The 22633-nt window shown below is 42.2% G+C and overlaps 1 protein-coding gene across 2 annotated transcripts in view; it reads right to left on the reverse strand.

Annotated features, from left to right (window-relative positions):
* Positions 1-1363: 1363 nt before the first annotated feature.
* HIVEP3 (HIVEP zinc finger 3) overlaps positions 1364-22633 on the reverse strand; it is a 214029-nt gene continuing 192759 nt past the window's right edge. For both annotated transcript variants that reach the window (XM_087876606.1, XM_034413722.3), the window contains exons 7-10: positions 22196-22371; positions 9912-10010; positions 3390-4429; positions 1364-2671 (exon numbers count right to left, since the gene is read on the reverse strand). In XM_087876606.1, coding sequence (XP_087732732.1) covers positions 1817-2671; positions 3390-4429; positions 9912-10010; positions 22196-22371 — 2170 coding nt within the window. In that variant the 3' untranslated portion in view covers positions 1364-1816. The remainder of the gene's footprint in view (positions 2672-3389; positions 4430-9911; positions 10011-22195; positions 22372-22633) is intronic.

Here is a 22633-nt window from a genome sequence, read left to right on the forward strand (position 1 = left end):
AGGACTATCTGTATCCAACCTCTTTGGAGAGCATCAAGTTAAGCAACACCGCCTTTCAGAGAGAGACGATCTAATCGGGACGAACCTAGCATGAAATCAGAAACAGAACTATAGCAGGTGCAGATGTAAGCACTTAACCTGGGCTGCTGGGAAGATCCTTGCCAGTGGCTTGCACCATTGCTAACGTCCTGGTTCAATACCAGTAGTGGGTTTCAAATCCCGTTGCTACCGGTTTGCTTGCGGGTGCGCTCGTGCGACACTTCTGCACATGCGCAGAGACGTCCGGGCGGGTGGGCAGATCCTCCCGCCACCGGTTTGCCCGATCTGGGGCGAACTGGTAGCAACCCACCAACACGCATCATGGGTTTCTCAGAGCTTGCTCGCCTACATGTGCACGGTGCAGAAGAGGCTCCAATGGAATCTAAATTGGAAATTAAAGATTTCTTTGTTCTCTGCACTAGTTTTCAGAAACGGAAATGGGTCCGATCCGGATTTTATTAATTATCATTTTTTTTGGTATAAGAAACTTGGGGCAATATTTTTTTTTTTTAAAAAAAGGAGAGACCTATTTCCAAATCTGAGGTTATGAGAGCCCATTTTCGAACCCCGAGATCCCAAGAGCAGAAGGAGAAAACAAAACAAAACGAAGATTCTTCGTCTCAGTTTACCAGCCAACATTTTGTTTAACCAGCCAACTTTCGTGGTGGGTTTAAAAAGCACCCTTTTTTTAAGGATTGTGTGCACATGGAATTTAAGCAGCAGTAGCGACATGGAATGTCAGCATTAAAGCAAGAATGGCTGCCAGAAAGAACAGATCCACACCATTCTCAGAACGTATTTTTTTTTTTTTACATTCAATATATTTCTATTTCCTTCCAATTTATTTTATTTTAATTTTATTTTTTTCTCTTAAAAGGGGCTAACCCTTCATATGTCTATGTGTCCCTTTTTTTAAAAAAAGTGCTTTTGTGGGTTGAATTTAGGGAGGCACCTGCTGAGATCGCCACTCTCTCTCCCTCCCCCTCCCCTCCCCTCCCCACCCTCCACCCCACTTTTTAGGGCAGGCAGAATTATTGTCACTGCCATGAATACCTCCCCAAAGTAAGTGCTAATTTCATCAACAATTCAAGGGTAAACACTTCTCCCCCCTCCCTACCCCCGAATCAGAACAGTCACAGCTGTCCTTAAAGCACATTTACAGGCAATCAGAATAATGCAAATAATAATAATAATAATAAAAATAAAAAAAGAACCATTATAAAATAACAAGCACTTCACCACATATTAAATAAAGCATGTAATAAATAGGGGTGGAGGGATTATAACTTCTGTACAGGGGGAGCGGATTTTTTCTTCTTCTTCCTTTTCTTTTTTCCTAATCAGTATGTATCTCTGAAAAGGCGTCGATTTTCCTAGAAGTTTTTCAGTGCATCCTTCGGGGGAAAAAAAGATTCTTGACTCTTTCCTGTCTGCATTTATCGGAGCCTGTTGGAACAGATGTGGTTATAATGGCAAATGAAGGGGGCATGGGTGATGGACTCCTTTTCAAGAGTAGTAAAACACTTGTAGCTTCAGTTTTGTATGTGTGTGTGTGTGTATGTGTGTGCGTGTCAGGCAACCACAACAAAAAAGGGGGCATTGATAAAGGCACAAGTAAATGTGAAAGTAAAATGGAGGGCGGGAGGATGATTTCTCTACACCAGAGAGATTTTTTTTTTCCTTTAACGACCGATTCTTCTAAAACCAACACAACAGCACTGGCCAAGGGTCTGTTGTCTAACATCTGAAAAGTGGTTGACAGGACCCAGCCAAGGGCTTAAGTATCTCCTGTATGGTTCTCCACTCGGCTTTGAGCTAAGCCGAAGCCTGCAGCATGTTCTAAGGATGGACTTCTTCTCCGATAGGCCCCTGCTTGTGGGGCCGGTTCTCCCGACAGGTTCCTTCTCCTGGTGGAGAGCCGGTGAGAGGACTGGCTGGATGAATGTTCCAACAAGCAGCCCATGCTGTTGCTTCGGTCCAGTGACTGCGTGGGGATGCTTGAAATAAAAGCGCAGGTGGATTTGAAAGTAGTGCACGAGCTGCCGCCGTATTTCTTCCCCTTCTCGGTGAAGGGTCCTTCTTCCCCATGAGCCAAAGGCTTTGGAGGACACTCCCCCTTTGAGCAGGAACTCATCATCGGGGAGGCCGTACAGCTCTCCTGCTCTCCTGAACTACACTTTTTTACCCTGTAACCCTTCTTGGAACATATTTGCTGAAGCTCGCTAGTCCTTGTTTTCTCTTCCATGCAGATGCCGCTCCGAAGCGGCGAGGCGGCTGACGAAGGAGGAGCTTCGTGTCTGTTTGGAGTTTCTTTGCCCCTGGCTTTCATTGGGCTGAATTCAGAAGTGCTACCACCGAGTTCAAAGTAGCTGGCCTGCAGGGACATCACTGATCCATGCCCCAAGCTGGGATGGGTGCTGGGTCTTGCCTGGACCATCTGGATGCCCCCAATGGGGATCATCGGGCAAGGGCTCCTGGGTAACTGCTGGGAGTGCAAAGGGAGGTGGCTGAAAATATGGTCTTCCACTCGATCCGGAGCATGAATGGGTACTTGGTGGAGCGACTGCAAAGGTCGGAAATAGAGATGTTGAATGATGCCTGGTGACACTGTTGGGTTCCTGGACTCTGTCTTCTGCAATGACAAAAGGCATACAGAAAGTCAACTCTTTAAGTTTGGAGCATACAGCTGTGGACACAAAACACTGCCTTACTTTAATAAGGAGTTCTTAATTTTTATTTTTTTTATTTTTTTTTTTTAAAAAAGATGACTCAAAGGAGTCAAATTAAAAGAACATATTCCATTGCAACTGGTCCATTGCAATGATGGAATTCACGTTTTTTTATTACCGGCGTGGCTTGGTGGGTGTGGCTTGGTGGGTATGCCAGGGTAAGGAGACTGCAAAGTCTCCATTCCCATCCCAGTTCAGAGGAAGAATACTGCAAAATCCCCATTCCCAACCCACTCTGGGGCCAGCCAGAGGTGGCATTTGCGGATTCTCAGAACTACTCAAAATTTTTGCTACCAGTTCTCCAGAACCTGTCAGAACCTGCTGAATAGCACCCCTGGTCCATTGCATCCTTCTCTCTTTCTTTGCTCTCTATTAAAACACAGCAAAACAAATATTTACACCTCAAAAGAACACATCATGAGAATGATACGTTCTGGATCTTAACCCAAGCAATATCCATTTCCAAGTTCTTGAACCCACCATTGGTAAAGCAAAGGTGTAAAAAAACAGGGATGGGCAATATAGGGATCTTCCATATGGCCAATGATGTGAGACAACAGATGTTGCAGTGGAGAAACATCTGGAGCACCAGATTTTTACCCATCTCTGAGCACAGCTTACCAGTTTAGGGTCTTCATGCAGCTCCGTATCTTTGTCAAAGGACCTGTGAGGTAGAGGCACTGAAGATGATATTCCATGTGGAGTTTTATGTAAGTTTTGTACTTTTTCATCTACTACCACTTGGCTATGAGAAGGCCTATCCTCTCTTCCTGGGGATGGATACCGTGAAGGTGGCTCTGAATAGCTCTGGGACAGCATTTTCTTCAGAGATAAGTATCTAGATGATGACATTTCCCTGTTTGGAGAGATGCATCTCACCGGAGAAACCCCTCTTGCTGGCGGAAGGTATAAGGAGGACGAGAGTTCTCTCTTTGAAGAAAAGTATCTGCTTGGTGAGATCTCAAGTCTTGGTGATGAATTACAGAGGACAAATGACTCTCTCAGAGCTTGGTGACTGGAGGGCATTTCTCCCGTGTAGGACAAACTTTTTGGTGAAGTTTCATTTTTGGTTAACAGATGCTTCCGAGCCAAGGACCGGTTGTTTCCACCGCTGCTAAGCCCAGAGTCCTTGCTTGGGGAACATTTCCTTCTAGGCATGAGATCTTTGGAGATAGACAAATCCATTGCTAAGAGCATCTGCGGTCTTCTCACAGATTCCTTCTCAGCTGACGTTGAGAGCGCACTGGAGGACAGAGCTGGTCGGTGAAGTCTTAACAAGCTGTGGCACACAGCAACTTCACAGCTGTCGGCTGACCATTTCATTTCAGGCTCTAAGGAGGCAGTCTGGGAACACCGAACGGTACTTTCATTGCCAGAGGAAACATCTTCCACTGTGGACAAGGTTGTCTTGGTGCCTTTCTCCTCAGAAGAGAAAGAACTTCTTGAAGAGTTCCCTGGAAGAGAAGTGTTCTTTGTTTCAGAAGGCTTTCCGAGTGATTCCTCTTGGTTTTCGTCTTCCTCCTCTTCCTCTTCCTCCTCCTCGTCCTCTTCTTCCTCATTGTCATCATCGTCATCAGACTCTTCCAAGTCTGAAAACTGGTGTTCGGGTAACTCAGATCCCTCCTGTCCTTCTGAATCTTGGAAGAGATCTTCAGTGGTTCCTAAAAGATGGAAGCAGAGCAAAACAATTTATCAGAAAAGGATACATAATACATGTACACATATTCATATGCACACACTAGCTGGAGGCCCATGCTTCGCTACAAAACTATGTGCTCGGTCTTGATAAATTGACACTTAAAGCCTGAAACTTAATATAGAACGTGTCTGCGTTAATGAGGAAGCACACTTCCAAGGAAATTAGAAATGTAAATGTCATTAAAAGTGCCGGTCCATCTCAGACTGTTTTCAGCACAATCTAAGGACTAAGATACTGCTTCTACCACTAATACAGATTTTACCTATAAAGGACACTTATTATTATGGGTTTTTCCCCATCTTCCCTTTCCCATTCATGTTAGGTGGAAGCAGAGAAAATAAACAGGTCTGGAGATAGTTCAAGGAGGATCAAATGAGGCTTTAATATACACAATTCAAAGCTTCCTACCTCCTGAAATACCATGGAAAATTGAGATAGAATTTTGTCAATTCTCAATCAATATGTAGCTTATAACAATGAAGTGTCTTGGCAGTTCACAACAAAAGGACCATTGAATTAAAATGGTCATGATGAGAGGCTAATGAAGTAAAATATTTATATATTACAACGAACATTCAATTGGTTGTATAAATTCCAGGGTGGATAAAAATCAATGATTTTTTTAAAAGAATCAAAAAAATCAGATTTTTTTTTTATTTAAATCGGATTTTTTTGATTTTTATTGAATTTATTTTAATAAAAAATTTTTGGGGTAAAAATCTGTCATAAGATAGTTTTCTATTTAAGATACATAAATAATTTAGTTTATTCAGCATGAAATGGACCTTAGTTATGTAGCATGAGGCTGTATATTCTGCAACACTGGGACTACCGGTGAGTCAACAGTGGGTCAAAGGAGTAGCAGAGATGACAGCTGCTCTTTAAAAATTATGATTTAAATCGAGTTGATTTAAATCAAGCCTTTTTACTAGTGATTTAAATCATGATTTAAATTGTGATTTAAATCAACTCGATTTAAATCAAATCCACCCTGATAAATTCCCATAAGCTATCTGAAACCGTTCCGTTTTCAATAGTCTCTGGAAAACTAGTAATTTGGGGGCAAATATGTTCTCCAATGAAAGAGTTAGTGGTAAAAGGAAAGCATTAAAGGCCATCAAAGAATAGGGCTGGATTAGGATTGAATCAGTATCCACCAAGAATTTTCAGATATTTTCTCTACTAGGAGTGTTATTCACTTCTTTTCATTCTTGGGGCATTTCACTTATTTATCTACATAACAGATGGATGATTTATGAGCCTGTCATTCTTTGGAACATTACTCCCCAACAGAAATAAATAATACATTACATGGAAGGCAAACTAAGCTGTTGTGGGAAGACCAATTGAATGGAGATATTTCAAAAACGGAGGTGTGTGGATGGAGGTAGGGAGGGGAGCAGGAATTAAATAGTTTTGATGAAGAAATATAGCAAATGGGTCAACATTTCTTTAAAGCAGGGGTGTCAAACTCAAGGCTGGGGGGGGCGGAATCTGGCCGGTGGGGTGCTTAGATCTGGCCCGCAGGCCCACCCTGGAAATAGTGAAGGACTGGCCCATGGTGGCTTTGCCAGCAAATATGGAGCTTGGGCGGGCTGCTTGGGTGGACCGCAGGCTCCATTTTCAGCTGCAACAGCCTCCTGCAGCCCTCTGCCACTGAAAATGGAGCTTGGAGAGGCCGCACGCAACACACCCAGACTCCGTTTTCAGCCATGACAGCCTCCTGCAGCCCTCTACCAGCAAAAATGGAGGCTTGATGAGTGACGTCGAGCTGGCCATGCCCACCCTGGCCACGCCGCCTGGCCACACACCAATATAGGTTAACCCTCCCGGCACCCCAACGTCAAACTCAACCCTGATGCAGGTCTCAGTGATATTGAGTCTGACACCCCTGCTTTAAAGGAATGAAACAGAATCCTAGGACTGGAAGAAACTTTAGAGGTCTTCTAATCTTCTAAGACATGATAGCAGTGTTCCAATATGTCAGGGGCTGCCACAAAGAAGGATGAGTCAAACTATTCTTCAAAGCACTTGAGGGTAGAACAAGAAGCAATGGGTGGAAACTAATCAAGGAGAGAAGCAACCTTGATTAGTTCTAACCTGAGAGTTAGAACAATTAATCAGTGGAACAACTTGCCTGCAGAAGTTGTGAATGCTTCAACACTGGAAATTTTTAAGAAGATGTTGGATAACCATTTGTCTGAAGTGGTGTAGGGTTTCCTGCCTGGGCAGGGGGCTGGACTAGAAGACCTCCAAGGTCCCTTCCAACTCTGTTATTCTATTTCTATTTCTAATCCAATCACTGCCCAAGCAGGGATCCTCAGACCATCCCAAACAATTGTTCATCTAACAGAGATGGAGCAACCATGACTTCAGGAGGGAGGTTTTTTCCACTGTCTCATGAAACCCATTCGTTCAAGTTTGGAGCTCTCTCTACAATGCATTGACTGGATGATCCTTGTGCTATACAAGTACTCCTCGACTTACAACGGTTCATTTAGTGGCTGTTCAAAAACACAAGGACAATGGGAAAAAGTGGCTTATGACTGTTTTTCACACTTACGACCGTTGCAGCATCCCCATGACCACATGATTAAAACTCAGATGCTCGGCAACTGACTCCTGTTTATGAAAGTTGCACTGTCCCGGGGTCATGCGATCACCTTTTAAAACCTTCTGACCAGCAAAGTCCATGGGGAAGCCAGATTCACTTAAACAACCAAGGGCCATATTTTCGGAGTATAAGACGCACCGGATTATAAAATGCACCTACCTTTTTTGGTGAGGAAAAGAAGAAAAAGAAATCTGCCTCTACCTCCCGGCAATTTTGCCTCCTTGCAGCAAACAGCAAATAGCCTGCTATACTTTCACTTTCGTTTTCAGCATAGCTTGATTAGCACAAGGGAAAAAAAAATCTGCTCCAGCAATTTACCTCTTTGCAGCAAGCAGCAGAGGCCCACACAAAACAGCTGAGAGCAAAACAGCTGAGAGTCGGGAGTCCGATCCAATCAACTTGTGCTAATCAGGCTGTGCTGAAGCTGAAAGGAGCTGTTTCTTCTTGCTGCTTGCTACAAGGAGGTAAATTCCTGGGAGGCAGAGGCCAAAGGGTGGGGGCCAGTGGGTGGGCGGGGCTACATTCAGTGTATAAAACACACCTAAATTTTCACCCCCTTTTAGGGGGGAAAAAAGGTGCGTCTTATACTTCTATATACGTCTTATACGTCTTATACGGTACCTCATGTGTGGCCAGAACTTGAAAGCAACATTTAATACAGCACCATTTGGTGACTAAAGTGGTCTGACTGAGATTGGCATATGTGGGCCTGATTGGGGAAGATTGCAGGGGTGATACAGAAATATAATTTTCCGTTATTTTATTCTATTTTATGTATTAAATTATTGTATTTTTATCCCATAATTATTGTATTTTAACCTGTTCTTATTTTAAATAGTTTTTACAGGACTTTATTGATAATATGTTGTGAGTTCCTGGCTCCAGCCTTCCCTGTCCTGTAGTTCTCTACAGCACCAGCCAGAGTCACAATTTCCAGCAAACCCTCGAGTGAACAGATCTGTCCTTCATTCCCTTTCTCTCCTCCTTTGAAAACTTAGAATTTATATATATATATATATGATGTCATGGTTTGGCCGGGGCCACCCAATGTCTCAAAATGCCCCTGAAAGCAACCCAAAGGTAATCCATCTAAAAGGCAAAGAACCATTCTGGGAAAGCTCCCTTGAAGCTCATCGGTTATTCTGAGTAAGTTAACAGACTCGAAAACTCCTCCGGCAATTTGATGCCAGAGCAGATGTCCATGGCTGACACATATGAGTGCACCTCCCTTGTGACTGACACAATACTGTTCCCTCGCCCTCCCTTGCCTGCATGTGCTTTCATCCCCAGGGGTGAAACTCTGGCAAGGCACCAATGCTTCCAAACACAGCTTTTGCCTGTTGCAAAGCAAAAAGAGGGAAAGACACACATCCACAGAGGTGGGGGGGAGAGGGAGAGAAGGGAGAGTGGGGGAGAGAGAGAGGGAGACAGAGAGAGACAGAGAGTACATATATACTGTGTGTGTATATACACACAATCTCTCTCTCTCTCTCTCTCTTTCTACTCATGTTTCCCCCAAAATAAAACCCTGTCTTATATTTTTTGAACCCTGAAATAAGCGTTTGGCCTTATTTTCGGGGAGGTCTTATTATTTTGGGGGACGTGGAGGAAGCCAGAGGAAATGGCAGGAACCAGCTGTGCATGTGTTTAAATCTTTTCAGGGAGGGCTTATTTTTTGGGGGGGGGCTTATTTTAGCGCATGCGCTCAAAAGCCTGATTGGGCTTATTATCTGGGGATGTCTTATTTTTGTGGAAACAGGGTATCTCTATCTCTCCCTCCCTCCCTCCCTCCTTCGTTCTTCTCCCAAGCAGACAGAACTTGGGGAAATGATGGCCCAAATTGATCTCTTGCAGATAACTGTTGAAATCTAACGAAAAGCCTTATGCAGCTCAAAAGCCACATTTGCCCCCCACTCTGTCTCAAATCGGGGTCGACAACTCTAAAAATATAAAAACAAAACCAGTGCTGTGGAGACGGAAGCTCTCCTAACGATGGCGGTGGAGGTTGTGTTCCACCAAGAGGCCATTTATCGAAGAAGAAGCCACACAAGCAGAAGTTCCCATCTACTTGTTAGAACAAGGAGTCCAATGTCCCCCCGCAGATCTGTATCTCTACTTAGCATCAAGAATGGTGTCTGGGGGGGAGGAGCAACCAAGACCCTTGAGATGATTCCCATCACAACTGTCATAATCTCACAGCTGTGGTCGTGCTTGGTGACTCTGGGCATGCGTGGGCACTCAATCCCAGCCATGTGGAGAACATCGAGGTTCCATTCCCCCAAAAGTACAGTCCAGTGGTTGAATTCAATTTTTTTTTATTACCGGTTCTGTGGGCGTGGCTTGGTGGGTGTGGCTTGGTGGGCATGGCAGGGGAAGGATACGGTAAAATTTCCATTCCCCCCCCCAACTCCAGGGGAAGGTTACTGCAAAATCCCCATTTCCTCCCAATTGGCTGGGACTTGGGAGGCAGAGAATAGATGGGGGCGGGGCCAGTCAGAATTTTTACTACCGGTTCTCCGAACTACTCAAAATTTCCACTACCGGTTCTCCAGAACTGGTCAGAACCTGCTGAAACCCACCTCTGATTCCCTCCCCACTCCAGGGGAAGAATACTGCAAAATCCCCATTCCCACCTTATTCCTGGGGGAAGGATACTGCAAAATCTCCATTCCTACCTCACTCTGGGGCCAGCCAGAGGTGGTATTTGCCGATTCTCTGAACTACTCAAAATTTCCGCTACCGGTTCGCTGAACTGCTCAAAATTTCTGCTACCGGTTCTTCTTGTCAGAACCTGCTGAATTTCACCCCTGGTCCAGTCCCAAATCTTTACCTTCCTCTGGTTCCAGCTCCCCCGGTGAAGACGCCAACACACCCATCTCCTGACATTTTTTGCTGTGGGCTTTTGACTTCATATGTTTAGTCAGATTCCCTGCAAATGAAAACAGAACAGGCACAAATGGTCAGCTGTTGTTTGCTAGCTACACGCAGCAACCGGTTAACGTCTATCGGCAAGCAATGCTTTACATTCCAAGGCCAGAAACAGAAAGCTGCTATACTCTTGATATCAAGCAGCTGCCCTGAGTGGCTAATTCATTCTCTGCTTCTCCCAGTTACTACAGAATTGCTTTTCACAACTGCTAGCTCTCATGCAAGGCAGGAAAAGCCAGCAGGCGCATGCTTTGCAAAAACAGGGAAAGCCCTACTCAAAACTCTTCCCTGCGACATGCAAAAGAGGCGGTAGGTACTGGATACTCATTGCCAGAGTGCGTAAAGCAGAGATGGCCACATCATGCCTAAGGGGTGCCAGGTGGCGGCAATTCTTAAGGTGACGATGATGGAATCCCCCAAATCAAATATATCCAAAAGCTCACAGATTTATTTATTTAAAAAAAAAACCACAGAATTATTACCTTTGGTTGCCTTTTTTGTCTGAAAAAAAACTACTGACGTAGGACATTAACACAATCGTAAATTCTGCTCCAGAAATTAGCAAAGAGAGAGATGTCAAAGGAGATCTGGGAGTGGAGTAAAATGAAGAAGAAGCCAAAGCTCTCCTAGGGTATGACTAAATTCTCATTTTTTAATTTAGGATAAGCTTTACGACGGCTCTTTCACCTCTTGCTTTATCCTTACAATTTTTTTAAAAAAAATTTTAAATGCACAGAGTTTGCATTCTGAAGTCTGTTTTTCAAGATCTCTGCTACCACGCCAGTAAAACCTCAGCCAATTTTTATATTCTCCCAACTTCTGGAAATCACTACTCAGATCATTTAACTCAACATCTTATTTATTTAGTTTTAAACAAGGAGTACTGTTGTCTTTTTTTCAATTGCCAAATCATGTCCAACTCTTCACGACTCCATAGTCCATAGCACGCAATCCTCCCCACCCTCCACTGTCTCCTGGAGTTTGCCCAAATTCATGTTTGTTGCATCAATAACCAGGGGTGGGCTGCTGGGGGTTCGCACTAAGATTCTATGCAGTTCAGAGAACCCCCAAATCCCACTCCTGGCTGGCCCCGCCCACCCTGACCCTCCCAGGAGTCCCCACGCGGCCTGTTGTGGATGCAGGTAAGTGCAGGGCATGCAGGGAGGCTCTGGGAGGGCAAAAATGGGCCTACGAGAAGTTCAGGAAGGCCAGAAACGGGCCTGTTTCTGGCCTCCAGAACCTGGGGAGGCCATTTTCGCCCTCCCAGAAGCTCAAGGAAAGCCTCCGGAGCCTGGGGAGGGCAAAAACGCCCCCCCTCCACCGTGATGCAGGAGGCCAACTAGGCCACACCCACCATGGCCACGCTCACCCGGCAACTGGGCAGAGAACCCCTTGCTAAAATTTTTGAAGCCCACCCCTGTCAATGACTATCTAACATCTCATCCTCTGTTGTCCCCTTCTCCTTTTGCTTTCCATCTTTCCCAACATCATAGTCTTTTCCAATGAATCCTCTCTTCTCCTTTGGTGGCCAAAATATTTGAGCTTCAACTTCAGTCTTTCCAAAGAACAATCAAGAGTTGATTTCCTTTAGGATCGACTAATTTGATCTCCTTACAGTTCAAGGGACTCTCAAGAGTCTTCTTCCAGCACAAAAAAAGAAAAAAGAAAAAAAAGAGTGCCTCCGTGCAAAGTTTGCTCATTTAACATTAAACCATGATCTGAACCCAACAGCAAGCAAATATGAAACAGAAAGAGGTTTTTATCTAGACAGAATTACCCTAGTTGTCTTGCATTTGAAAGCAAGATAGATTTGCTACAGACACACGGACTGCTTCCAAATATAGGCTATGCTTTTGGAATAATGTCTACGTGTCCAATAATAAATCAAAACAGGTCACTGCTCAGCTTCCAGGTGATCAGGTAAATGTGACTTTTGGGGCCCAGACTGGGGAATGTTGCAATAAAGCAGCAGAAGAACATGATGAGGGGCTGAGCTAATGAATCATTGGAAAACTTGATAAGAGCCACATGGCTCTATGCATTAAGGATCATTAAAAAAAAAACCAACCCCTTCAGTTTAAGTCTTTAAATTGCAGTTGTTGCTTAACCCAACCATGGAAGTTAGTTACAAGTCTCAGAGGATGAAAATTCAAAGGGATTGCATGATGTGCTTTTTGGAGATTGCAACAATGAGCGTTTACATCCTACTAGTCTTCGGTGAATATTTTTGCACTTCATAATGTTAAGGAAGGGAGAAATTCTGAAACATCCAAGCCGGAGAAACATGTGGGAATCTAACAGTAGCTTTATTATGAATCCTAGGAACCTGTATCCAACAGCAGATTGAGGAAATCAATTTTAATCAAGTCCTGAGTAACCAATTTCTCCACTGAAATCACCAGAAGTAAATGCCTATTCTCTCTTAAACAGCAACATAGAAAAGGTACAACAGCGGGGAAGACAGGGCTATGAAAGAGATGTAATTGGACTGGCACTGAAATCAAGCAAAATCATGTTTAATTTTTTGTTTAATCTGATTCCACCCATTTTTTTTTTGTCCTGATTCAATCCACATTAGGCAAGTACAGTGCACATAATCTTACTCAAAGGATTAGGGCAGCCTTTATCTTGAAAAATATTACGTATTCTTGAACTATAAGATTACAGAGACAAATAGCCATGAGGTCAATTGTTTCTTCTCTGAGCTACCTTACCTAGAGAAAAAAACATGTTTTTGAGCAGTAAATTTGTAAAAAACCATTGTTCCAATTATTTAATGTAGAAAGACTTGAACTTTCTGAATTAGAATAACTACTGGATTATCTATGTCCAAAAATAGGATTTCTTCAAATCAAAGGGTTTGAACGAGTCCTAGATACAACCTCAAAAGTTCTTTTTCTCACCAACAGCAAGCACTCTAGCATATATCAGACTCCCAAATTCCCTTTTAGGATTAGACTTATATTCATCAGGCTGCTTAGTCTTGACATACTTTTCAAACTCTAGATTATTGAGGAATTCTGGAGAATTTGAAAGTTTGCACCTTATTTCATGACTCCAAATTAATATAAACCGTGTTTTCCTGAAAATAAGGCCCTGTCTTATGTTTTTTTTTTGAACCCTGAAATAAGCGCTTGGCCTTATTTCCGGGGAGATCTTATTATTTTGGGGCATGTGGAGCCAGACGGGGCTCCTCTTGCCGTCTTACCTGATTTCTAGCTCTGTCTCCCTAACCCTAACCAGAGGAAATGGCGGGGACCAGCTGAGCATGTGTTTAAATATTTTTGGGGAGGGCTTATTTTCAGGGGGGGCTTATTTTCAGGGACGGCTTATTTTGGCGCATGTGCTCAAAAGTGTGATTGGGCTTATTATCAGGGGATGTCTTATTTGCAGGGAAACAGGGTGTTACCCTAATATAGAGGTTAGAATTTATCCAGATTAGTCCAGACTGTTCAGAACATGGACACGTGATAGTAAAAAGTTCAGAGTTCGAAATTGGTTAATTAGTTTGGACAGTGATTCCAGCTTTTGCTTATGGATCAATGTAATGGCATCAGACAAAACTCCTTTTTATATTCCTCTCCTTGTTCCTAATATGAAAGTGGTAATGAATAGAAGTTATTTTTGCTATAGTTACAATTATCTAATCAAGAAGAACCATAAAATAGTTGGCATATTACACCATCTAAAGAAGAATGAATTCTTAATAATTAAAAAAAGCAACATGATACATTGAGGTTTATTCATTGTGGAGGTATGTTTTCAATGAATTGTTACACTTCAGTCCCCAGAGGAGATACCTTCACATATATCATAATGTCTAATTATATCAAAGTGGGAACAATGGAAGAGTTATTAAATAATGGATTATATTATTCCCAATGTGAGTTAAATATTGGTACAAGTTTTCTTGTTAGTGCCCAAGTTTGATTTTGTCTAGTCTCCATTTCTTTTTCTTTCTTTCTTTCTTTCTTTCTTTCTTTCTTTCTTTCTTTCTTTCTTTCTTTCTTTCTTTCCTTCCTTCTCTTTCTTTCTTTCTTTCTTCCTTTCCTTTCCTTCCTTCCTTCCTTCCTTCCTTCCTTCCTTCCTTCCTATCACAATCCTCTTTATAATATTTGCAACTAAGTCATAGGGTATTAATGCTATAAATAAAGGATTTTGTTATCCAGGGGAAAAAAATTAAGGACAGAAATGAGAAGGTGAAACCATACCAACTGATCACAGCCCCACATCTGCTCATACATGACTAGAGATAGGAAGAAATGTCAGGTTTTCCATCTCTTCCAGTTACTCACTAAATGATAAATCAGTCCAGAAAGGGCTTTTCAGTTCTAAGGGATTTTTTTTATCCCACCTTTATTACTTTATAAGTAACTCAAGGTGGTGAACATATCTACTACTCCTTCCTCTTCCTATTTTCCCCACAATAACTCTGTTAGGTGGGTTGGGCTGAGAGAGAGCGAGTGGCCTGAAGCCCCTTAACCAGCATTCATGCCTGAGACAGGACTAGAATTCACTGTCTCCTGGTTTCTAAGCCAGCACCTTCACTACTACCCCAATCAGTTTGACAACATTTATTCTTTCTGGGTAGCCACAGAATTTGGCCATCCAAATCGAGCATAGCGAAATTTATGCCAAGATCATTAAGTGCAGCAGATCAAACAAAATAACATTGCGATGGCCTTCTTTACTACATATTTATGTATCTCTGTGTTTGCGTATCTGCATAATAGGCACTTTTAGGATCAAGCTCAGGTTTAATAATAAATTCTGTTTGCAACAAGCTACCAAAGCAGAAAGAAAAGGGAAAGGAAAAAAAATGGGGAAAAGGCCCGTTCACTATATGTGAATAATACAACCCAAACAAAATGGACTTTCCATTCTCATTTCCTTCAGTTGTAGAATGAAGTGTTGTTTTTCCTCAGCCCTGTAATTGGATTCTAAGTGGCTTAGATGGGCTCAAATAATTCGATGGCAGAGGATAAGCTTTTACTGGATCTTAAAACACACATGAATCGTATAGCTAATCTTTCCCCCACCTTTTAAGGTGAATATTTGAAATTGCTTAAATTCACTTCAAAGGCTACATCCCACTTATCCATTATAACAAGTGCACTGAAAAGTACCTCAGATTTGTTTGTGCAATAGAACTTGGTTTCTTTCTAGAAAGCAAGCACACAAGCAAGAAAACTCTGGGAAGGAGGGTATAATTCAGAGAGGGAAAAGCTTTTCCCAATGAACTGACTGAAGGTCAGACCTCTCCAGAAGCTGGGTTTCCTTTGCAGAAGGAATAAGTGCTATTCTACCTTGTGACACAATGACTAATATTGCTTACACTATTTGACCAGTATCTGAGATTTCTGAAGGACACAAATCTGACTGCAAATTATTTCCCAACTATCTCATTTTCCAAAAGCAGAATAGCATCAAGTTGAACAAGTCAAGTCCCATAACGCTCTTATTTAGATATCTTATCTTATCTTATCTTATCTTATCTTATCTTATCTTATCTTATCTTATCTTATCTTATCTTATCTTATCTTATCATAGAATAGAATAGAATAGAATAGAATAGAATAGAATAGAATAGAATAAGAGTTGGAAGGGACCTTGGAGGTCTTCTAGTCCAACCCCCTGCCCAGGCAGGAAACCCTACACCACTTCAGACAAATGGTTATCCAATATCTTCTTAAAAATTTCCAGTGTTGGAGCATTCACAACTTCTGGAGGCAAGTTGTTCCACTGATTAATTGTTCTAACTGTCAGGAAATTTCTCCTTAGTTCTAGGTTGTTTCTCTCCTTGATTAGTTTCCACCCATTGCTTCTTGTCCTGCTCTCAGGTGCTTTGGAGAATAGCTTGACTCCCTCTTCTTTGTGGTAACCCCTGAGATATTGGAACACTGCTATCAAGCTATCGTCACTCAAAAACTTTTGATAATACTACAGATACTAGGAACATTTTGCTAGTTCAAGCTTCAGGATAAAATCCCAGAAAAATTGTCAACAATCTTTTCTCCCAAGCTTATTACTTTCTCCAAAGTTAGATTATAATAAGTTTTACAAATCGACAAAGTTGGAACAGAATAGAAACAATGTTCTATCTCTGCTTTGATAGATTTCTGTTATGCAGTCATTTTTTTTATGTGCAGAAATGAGGACCTACATTTTTATCATACGAGCATTATGATGTTCCTTGAACCGAGACTCAACCCAGAAAAGATTCAGGGGACAGGTGAGTTGCAAATCTCCATCTGATCAAGAGAAATCAGAGCTTTCCTCTATGCCCTCCTTATATGAAAATGCAATCCTCCCTTCCACCTCAAATTCTGATTACTACAGTATAACCCTAGGGGGTTTCTATTATTTTTCAGCTACACAAGCAGCATGAAACTACAGTAATTGCCTTGAATTGTTTTAAAGATTGCTGCCATCATCCCCCAGGAATTAAATAAATGACTAGGTTCTGTCTGCATTTTTAGACACTATATTCTCGGCTAGGACAACAGTTTTTCCTTATGAAGTTGTCCAAGGTCCTGAAAATGCTGTAATTGTTTTTACTGTATATGTTCTGCACACTTGTGCTCTGTGAGGTTTAGACTTCTGGGCAGAGCCACAATAGATATTCAGGGACTTATACGAGCAGCTTCCAAGAAAAGCTTGCCAAATTTTAAGAGCTGATTTTTTCCCCCTGTCTCAGATTAAAACCCTAGAGAAGTGGGGGAGGGGGGATGGCTGACTTTCTGTATAACCTTGTATCTCCCCACATAGGACACACAAGCACGTTGATGTATGATGTACAAGAGGAAAAAGAATAAGGATGGAATCAGAAAAGATATTTTACTCCTCCTGTATGCTATCTGTATTCTTGCCAAGAGTTGTGGAAGGTAATGAAAAGGAATGGATGCTGGGGATTGAGAGGATTGAGAGCAAGACTTTTGAGATCATAGGTAGGTAGGTAGGTAGCAGTGGTGGGATTCAAACATTTTTACTACCGGTTCTGGGGCTTGGTGGGCGTGGCAAGGGAAGGTTACTGCAAAATCCCCATTCCCTCTGGATCAGCTGGGAGGTAGAGAATAGATGGGGGAGGGGCCAGTCAGAGGTGGTATTCACCAGTTCTCCGAACTACTCAAAATTTCCACTACCGGTTCTCCAGAACTGGTCAGAACCTGCTGAATATCACCTCTGGTAGGTAGGTAGGTAAAGAGGAAGTGGAGGAGGGGAGGAAGGAGGGAGAACCAAATTCCAAACGTCTAATTACTTTGGAAAAGAAGTTCAATTCTTTCTGATTTTCTTCAGGAAAAATACTTCTAAACTAAAGAGGCACATTCCCCCACGCCTATGTTTCATTGAACTGAACAACAAGCTCTATATACAGTAGTGGGCAAAATTGTGGAAAACCTTTTGGGAAAAGTATATTTTTGAGGTTTGATGGCTAATAACACCATTTTTTGTGGGGGGGGGGAGTTTCAAAGATGATCCTATTCTGCTGCTGGAATGGCCTGGGAATAGTCCAGACCTTAACCCAAGTGAACATCTATGGAACCGACTAAAGAAACTTGTTAGTCAGAAGCAGTGGTGAAATCCAAATTTTTGGATTCGGTTCTGTGGGCATGGCTTGGTGGGTGTGGCAGGGGAAAGATACTGCAAAATCTCCATTCCCACCCTACTCCAGGGGAAAGATATTGCAAAATCTCCATCCCCACCCCACTCTGGGGCCAGCCAGAGGTGGTATTTGCCGGGTCTTCCAACTACTCAAAATTTCTGCTACCGGTTCTCCGGACTGCTCAAAATTTCTGCTACCGGTTCTCTGGACTGCTCAACATTTCCCTATCGGTTCTCCAGAACCTGTCAGAACCTGCTGGATTTCACCCCTGGTCAGAAGCAACTCAGCAATAAAACCCAGTTAATAGAAGCAATGATTCAATCTTGGTTTCACATTATAACAGCTGCAGAACTAAAAGGCTTGGTTCACTCCATGGGAAGACGTTGTAAGGCCATAATTCATGCTAAAGGTTACCCAACTATTAACTGACATGGTGATCATTTTTGTATATCTCGTTTTTTCTATGTATTTCACTTTTCTTCTTTATACTGTAACTGCTATTCTAATAGCAAATCCTTCATAAAAGTTATTGCATTACATTCTTGATTAAATTATCTTTCTATTGATATATAATTTTATGGTACTATTGCAAAAAAAAAAAAGTGGTGTTATTAGCTAGTTTTAGAAAATACACTTTCCCCAAAAGATTTCCAAAATTTTGGCCACTGTATGTACCTCTCAGAATTCAGATGATGAACTCTAGACCAGAACTTACATTGTTTCACAATCATTCCATCCCACTTTTCAATTATATCAAAGAAGAGTTCCAAATACTTTTTCCATACCCATTCACTTGATCCTTCTGGGCAAGCATTGTATGCCAATTGAATATCTCTTTTCAAAGCCTTGGGAAGAGGTGGTTACCAGTTTTGCAACCTGTCACCTGTCAAACTAAGGCACTATGTGAATTCAAACACGGAGCTAATGCTTTGATGAAGACCCAACTGCGACTTTTGGTTCTAGAAACCAGAAATGAGAATCACCCAAGAGAGGCATTCGGAACCCTTGAATTTACACTTCAAATGGAAGCTGATTTCTCTTAAGCAAAATATGCATATTTCTCATAGCAGTTTCTGATATCCTAGGTAGAGGTTTCTATACTTGATCAAGGTTAGTACAGGCTAATTGACTAAAGAAATCTTTGGCAAAGCTACAGATCCCATGTAACACTGATGATTTTTGGGAATATTATCACTATGACTTGCAGAAACATCCATACCAGTTTAAGTTAAAGTGCCACTTCTCCAAATCTGACCACATGTTACCTTCTGCAAATTTCTCAACAACATAATGGCTGGTAGCTAAGTTCCCGTATGCCTGTAATTGATTCAAAGTAATTGATTCATGCAGCAAACGGGAACCTCATGAGCTATTTCCACTGAAAAAAGGGGGATATTTTGCTCTTAAGAATATTGCACACATATACTTCCAATTTACCCATACTAAAAGATAAAGGTTCCCCTCGCACATATATGCTAGTTGTTCCCGACTCTAGGGGGCGGTGCTCATCTCCGTTTCAAAGCCAAAGAGCCAGCGCTGTCCGAAGACGTCTCCGTGGTCATGTGGCCAGCATGACTCAATGCCAAAGGCACACGGAACGCTGTTACCTTCCCACCAAAGGTGGTCCCTATTTTTCTACTTGCATTTTTTACCTGCTTTCGAACTGCTAGGTTGGCAGAAGCTGGGACAAGGAATGGGAGCTCATCCCATTACGTGGCACTAGGGATTCAAACCGCTGAACTGCCGACCTTTCGATCGACAAGCTCAGCGTCTTAGCTGCTGAGCCACCGCGTCCTTCATACTACTATGTTCTTAAAAATAATTGTATATTTTACTTTAAGTCATCCCTCTTCCGATCACATTCAGCAATTTAAAAAAGCTGCAGCTTGCTCAGATTTCATATTATCTTGGTTTATAAACCTTCTGTCTGCAATTCAGTCATGCTTTCAGCATTATCTTTATTTCAAGAATTGAAACTATTTCTTATCTATCAAAAATGGGAAGCAATAAAGCTAACAGATCCAAAAGCTTAAAGAGATGCAGGGCAGGGAATAAGCGTTTTCAAGAACTGACAAACCCACAGATTTGGATTGGAAGTACGGTCCTTTGGGAGAATACAGGTAAGTTCTTGACTTACGACCAATAATTGAGCCCAAAATTTCTGTGGCTAAGTGAGACAGTTGTTAAGTAAGTTTTGCCCTATTTACAACCTTTTTTTTTTTTGCCACAGTTGTTAAGTAAATCACTGCAACTGTTAGTAACAAGGTTGTTAAGTGAATCTGGCTTCCCCATTGATTTTGCTTGTCAGATGGTCACAAAAGGGGATCACATGACAGTGCCGGGACACAGCAAAGGTCATAAGTATGAACCAGTTGCCAAGCATCTGAATTTTGACCACACGACCATGGGGATGCCACAACAGACATAAGTGTGAAAAATGTCCGTAAGTCACTGTTTTCAGTGCCATTGTAACTTCGAACGGTCACTAAATGAAAGGTTGTAAGTTAAGGACTCCCGGTATGTTTCTTTGATGTAAAATTGCCAATAAGAGTAGGTCAAGGATAAAAATGGATAGCATATGTTAGGTTTGAGAATGCAAGCACATAATGCTTAACAGACCTATAGAAATATGGCTCTGGATGGCTTTTCCCCTGTAACAAGATACTATTTGATTGCCTGTTCAATTAATGAATAATAATTAATAGATGCTCATTGTTCAAACATGCTTTCAGTGAAGGAACAAGGGTGATTTACAGTCGTGGCCAAAATTGTGGAAACCTTTTGGGAAAAGTGTATTTTTGAGGTTTGATGGCTAATAACACCACTTTTTTTTGGAGTTTCAAGATTATCCTATTCCACTGCTGGAATGGCCTGGGAATAGCCCAGACCTTGACCCAATTGAAAATCTATGGAGCCGACTAAAGAAACTTGTTAAGTCAGAAGCCACCCAGCAATAAAACCCAGTTAATAGAAGCAATCATTCAATCTTGGTTTCACATTATAACAGCTGCAGAACTAAAAGACTTGGTTCACTCCATGGAAGACTTTGTAAGGCCATAATTCATGCTAAAGGCTACCTAACTAAGGATTAATTGACATGGTGATAGTTTTTGTATATCTCATTTTTTCTACATATTTCACTTTTCTTCTTTATACTGTAACTGCTATTCCAATAGCAAATCCTTCATAAAAGTTATTGCATTACATACTTGATTAAATTATCTTTCCATTGATATATAATTTTATGGTACAACTCCAAAAAAAAAAAAAAAAGTGGTGTTATTAGCTAGTTTTAGAAAATACACTTTCCCCAAAAGGTTTCCACAATTTTGACCACTACTGTATGTCAAAATAGCTTCCTCTAGCTTGGCAGCCATTGGTTCTGATCTCCCTGGCCTCAAACGTTATACAGGTAGTTCTCAGCTTACAACAGTTCATTTAGTGGCCATTTTTCAGCACTGAAAAATGTGATTCATGACCGTTTTTCACAGTTCTGACCTTTGCAACATCCCCATGATCGTGTGGTCAAAATCCAGGAGCTTCGTCCCTGGTTCCTATTTATGACCGTTGCCGTATCCCAAGGTCCCTTTGGCGACCTTCCCACAAGCAAAGTCGATGGGGAAGAAGCCAGATTATTAGTAACAACCAGGTTTATTAATTTATTGACTGCAGTGATTCACGGAACCGAGGTGGCGCAGTGGTTAGAGTGCAGTACTGCAGGCTACTTCTGCTGATCACCGGCTGCCAGCAGTTTGGCAGATCGAATCTCACCAGGCTCAAGGTTGACTCAGCCTTCCATCCTTCCGAGGTCAGCAAAATGAGGACCCAGATTGTTGGGGGCAATAGACTGACTCTGTAAACCACTTAGAGAGGGCTGTAAAGCACTGTGAAGTGGTATATAAGTCTAAGTCTATATAAGTCTAACTCCTATTGCTATTTTCCTTCCTTCCTTCCTTCCTTCCTTCCTTCCTTCCTTCCTTCCTTCCTTCCTTCCTTCCTTCCTTCCTTCCTTCCTTCCTTCCCTCCCTCCCTCCCTCCCTCCCTCCCAGTGGTTAGAATGCTGTATTCCAGGCTAACTCTGCCGGCTGCCAGCAGTTCGATCCTGACCGGCTCAAGGTTGACTCAGCCTTCCATCCTTCCGAGGTGGGTAAAATGAGGACCCAGAGACCCAGATTGTTGGGGGCAACATGCTGACTCTGTAAACCACTTAGAGAGGGCTGTAAAGCACTATGAAGCAGTATATAAGTGCTAGTGCTAGTGATTCCCTTAACAACTGTGGCAAGAAAGGTCATAAAATGGGGCAAAAACCTAACAAATGTCTCATTTAACAAGAGAAATTTTGGGCTCAGTTATGGTCATAAGTCGAGGACTACATGTGCTAAAGGCATACTCCTGTGACCTGTTTACCCAGCGGATGACAGCTTTGCTTTTGGCGTCATGCTTCAGCCAACTTCAGCCACTTTGAGGTTCTAGAGGTCTTCTCCAAAGGAGCTTTAAGCCCCTGTCTGCTGCTGCCCCCGAAGGAATGTCAACCAGCAAGCCAATGCACTAGGAAGATGAGCTCAGAGCTGACTGGTGCTTACCTTTGGTTTTAAAAGCAAAGTTACAGTACTTGCAGACATAGGGCCTGACGTCTGTGTGCGTGCGAATGTGTTTCTTCAGCATGCTGGGTTTCTTGCAGCGAATTCCACACTCCTCACATACATACTTCCCTCGTCCACGGCCTCGCACATACACATACTCTTCGTTTGATTTGTACCTATGAGCAACAGGGTGTCATGGTAACAGAAGCAAAAGATTCCCACCTTAACATAGCAAAGTCTCCTTGAAAAGAAAAAATAGATAAGCATAGAACCAACACACAATCCCACTGCATTATTCATGGCTGCAGATTTAAAAAAATGCACTGAGGGAGAACCATGGGTGTGCGGGTGGAGTCCTCCAGAACCCAAAAGATGTAGATATTTCATTTATAGCCACAGCACTTCTACATCCTTTAATGGAGAATTATCAATCTTGGT

Source organism: Pantherophis guttatus, chromosome 10 (genome assembly GCF_059756535.1).
Source record: "Pantherophis guttatus breed Tessera chromosome 10, ASM5975653v1, whole genome shotgun sequence".
NCBI lineage: Eukaryota > Metazoa > Chordata > Lepidosauria > Squamata > Colubridae > Pantherophis > Pantherophis guttatus.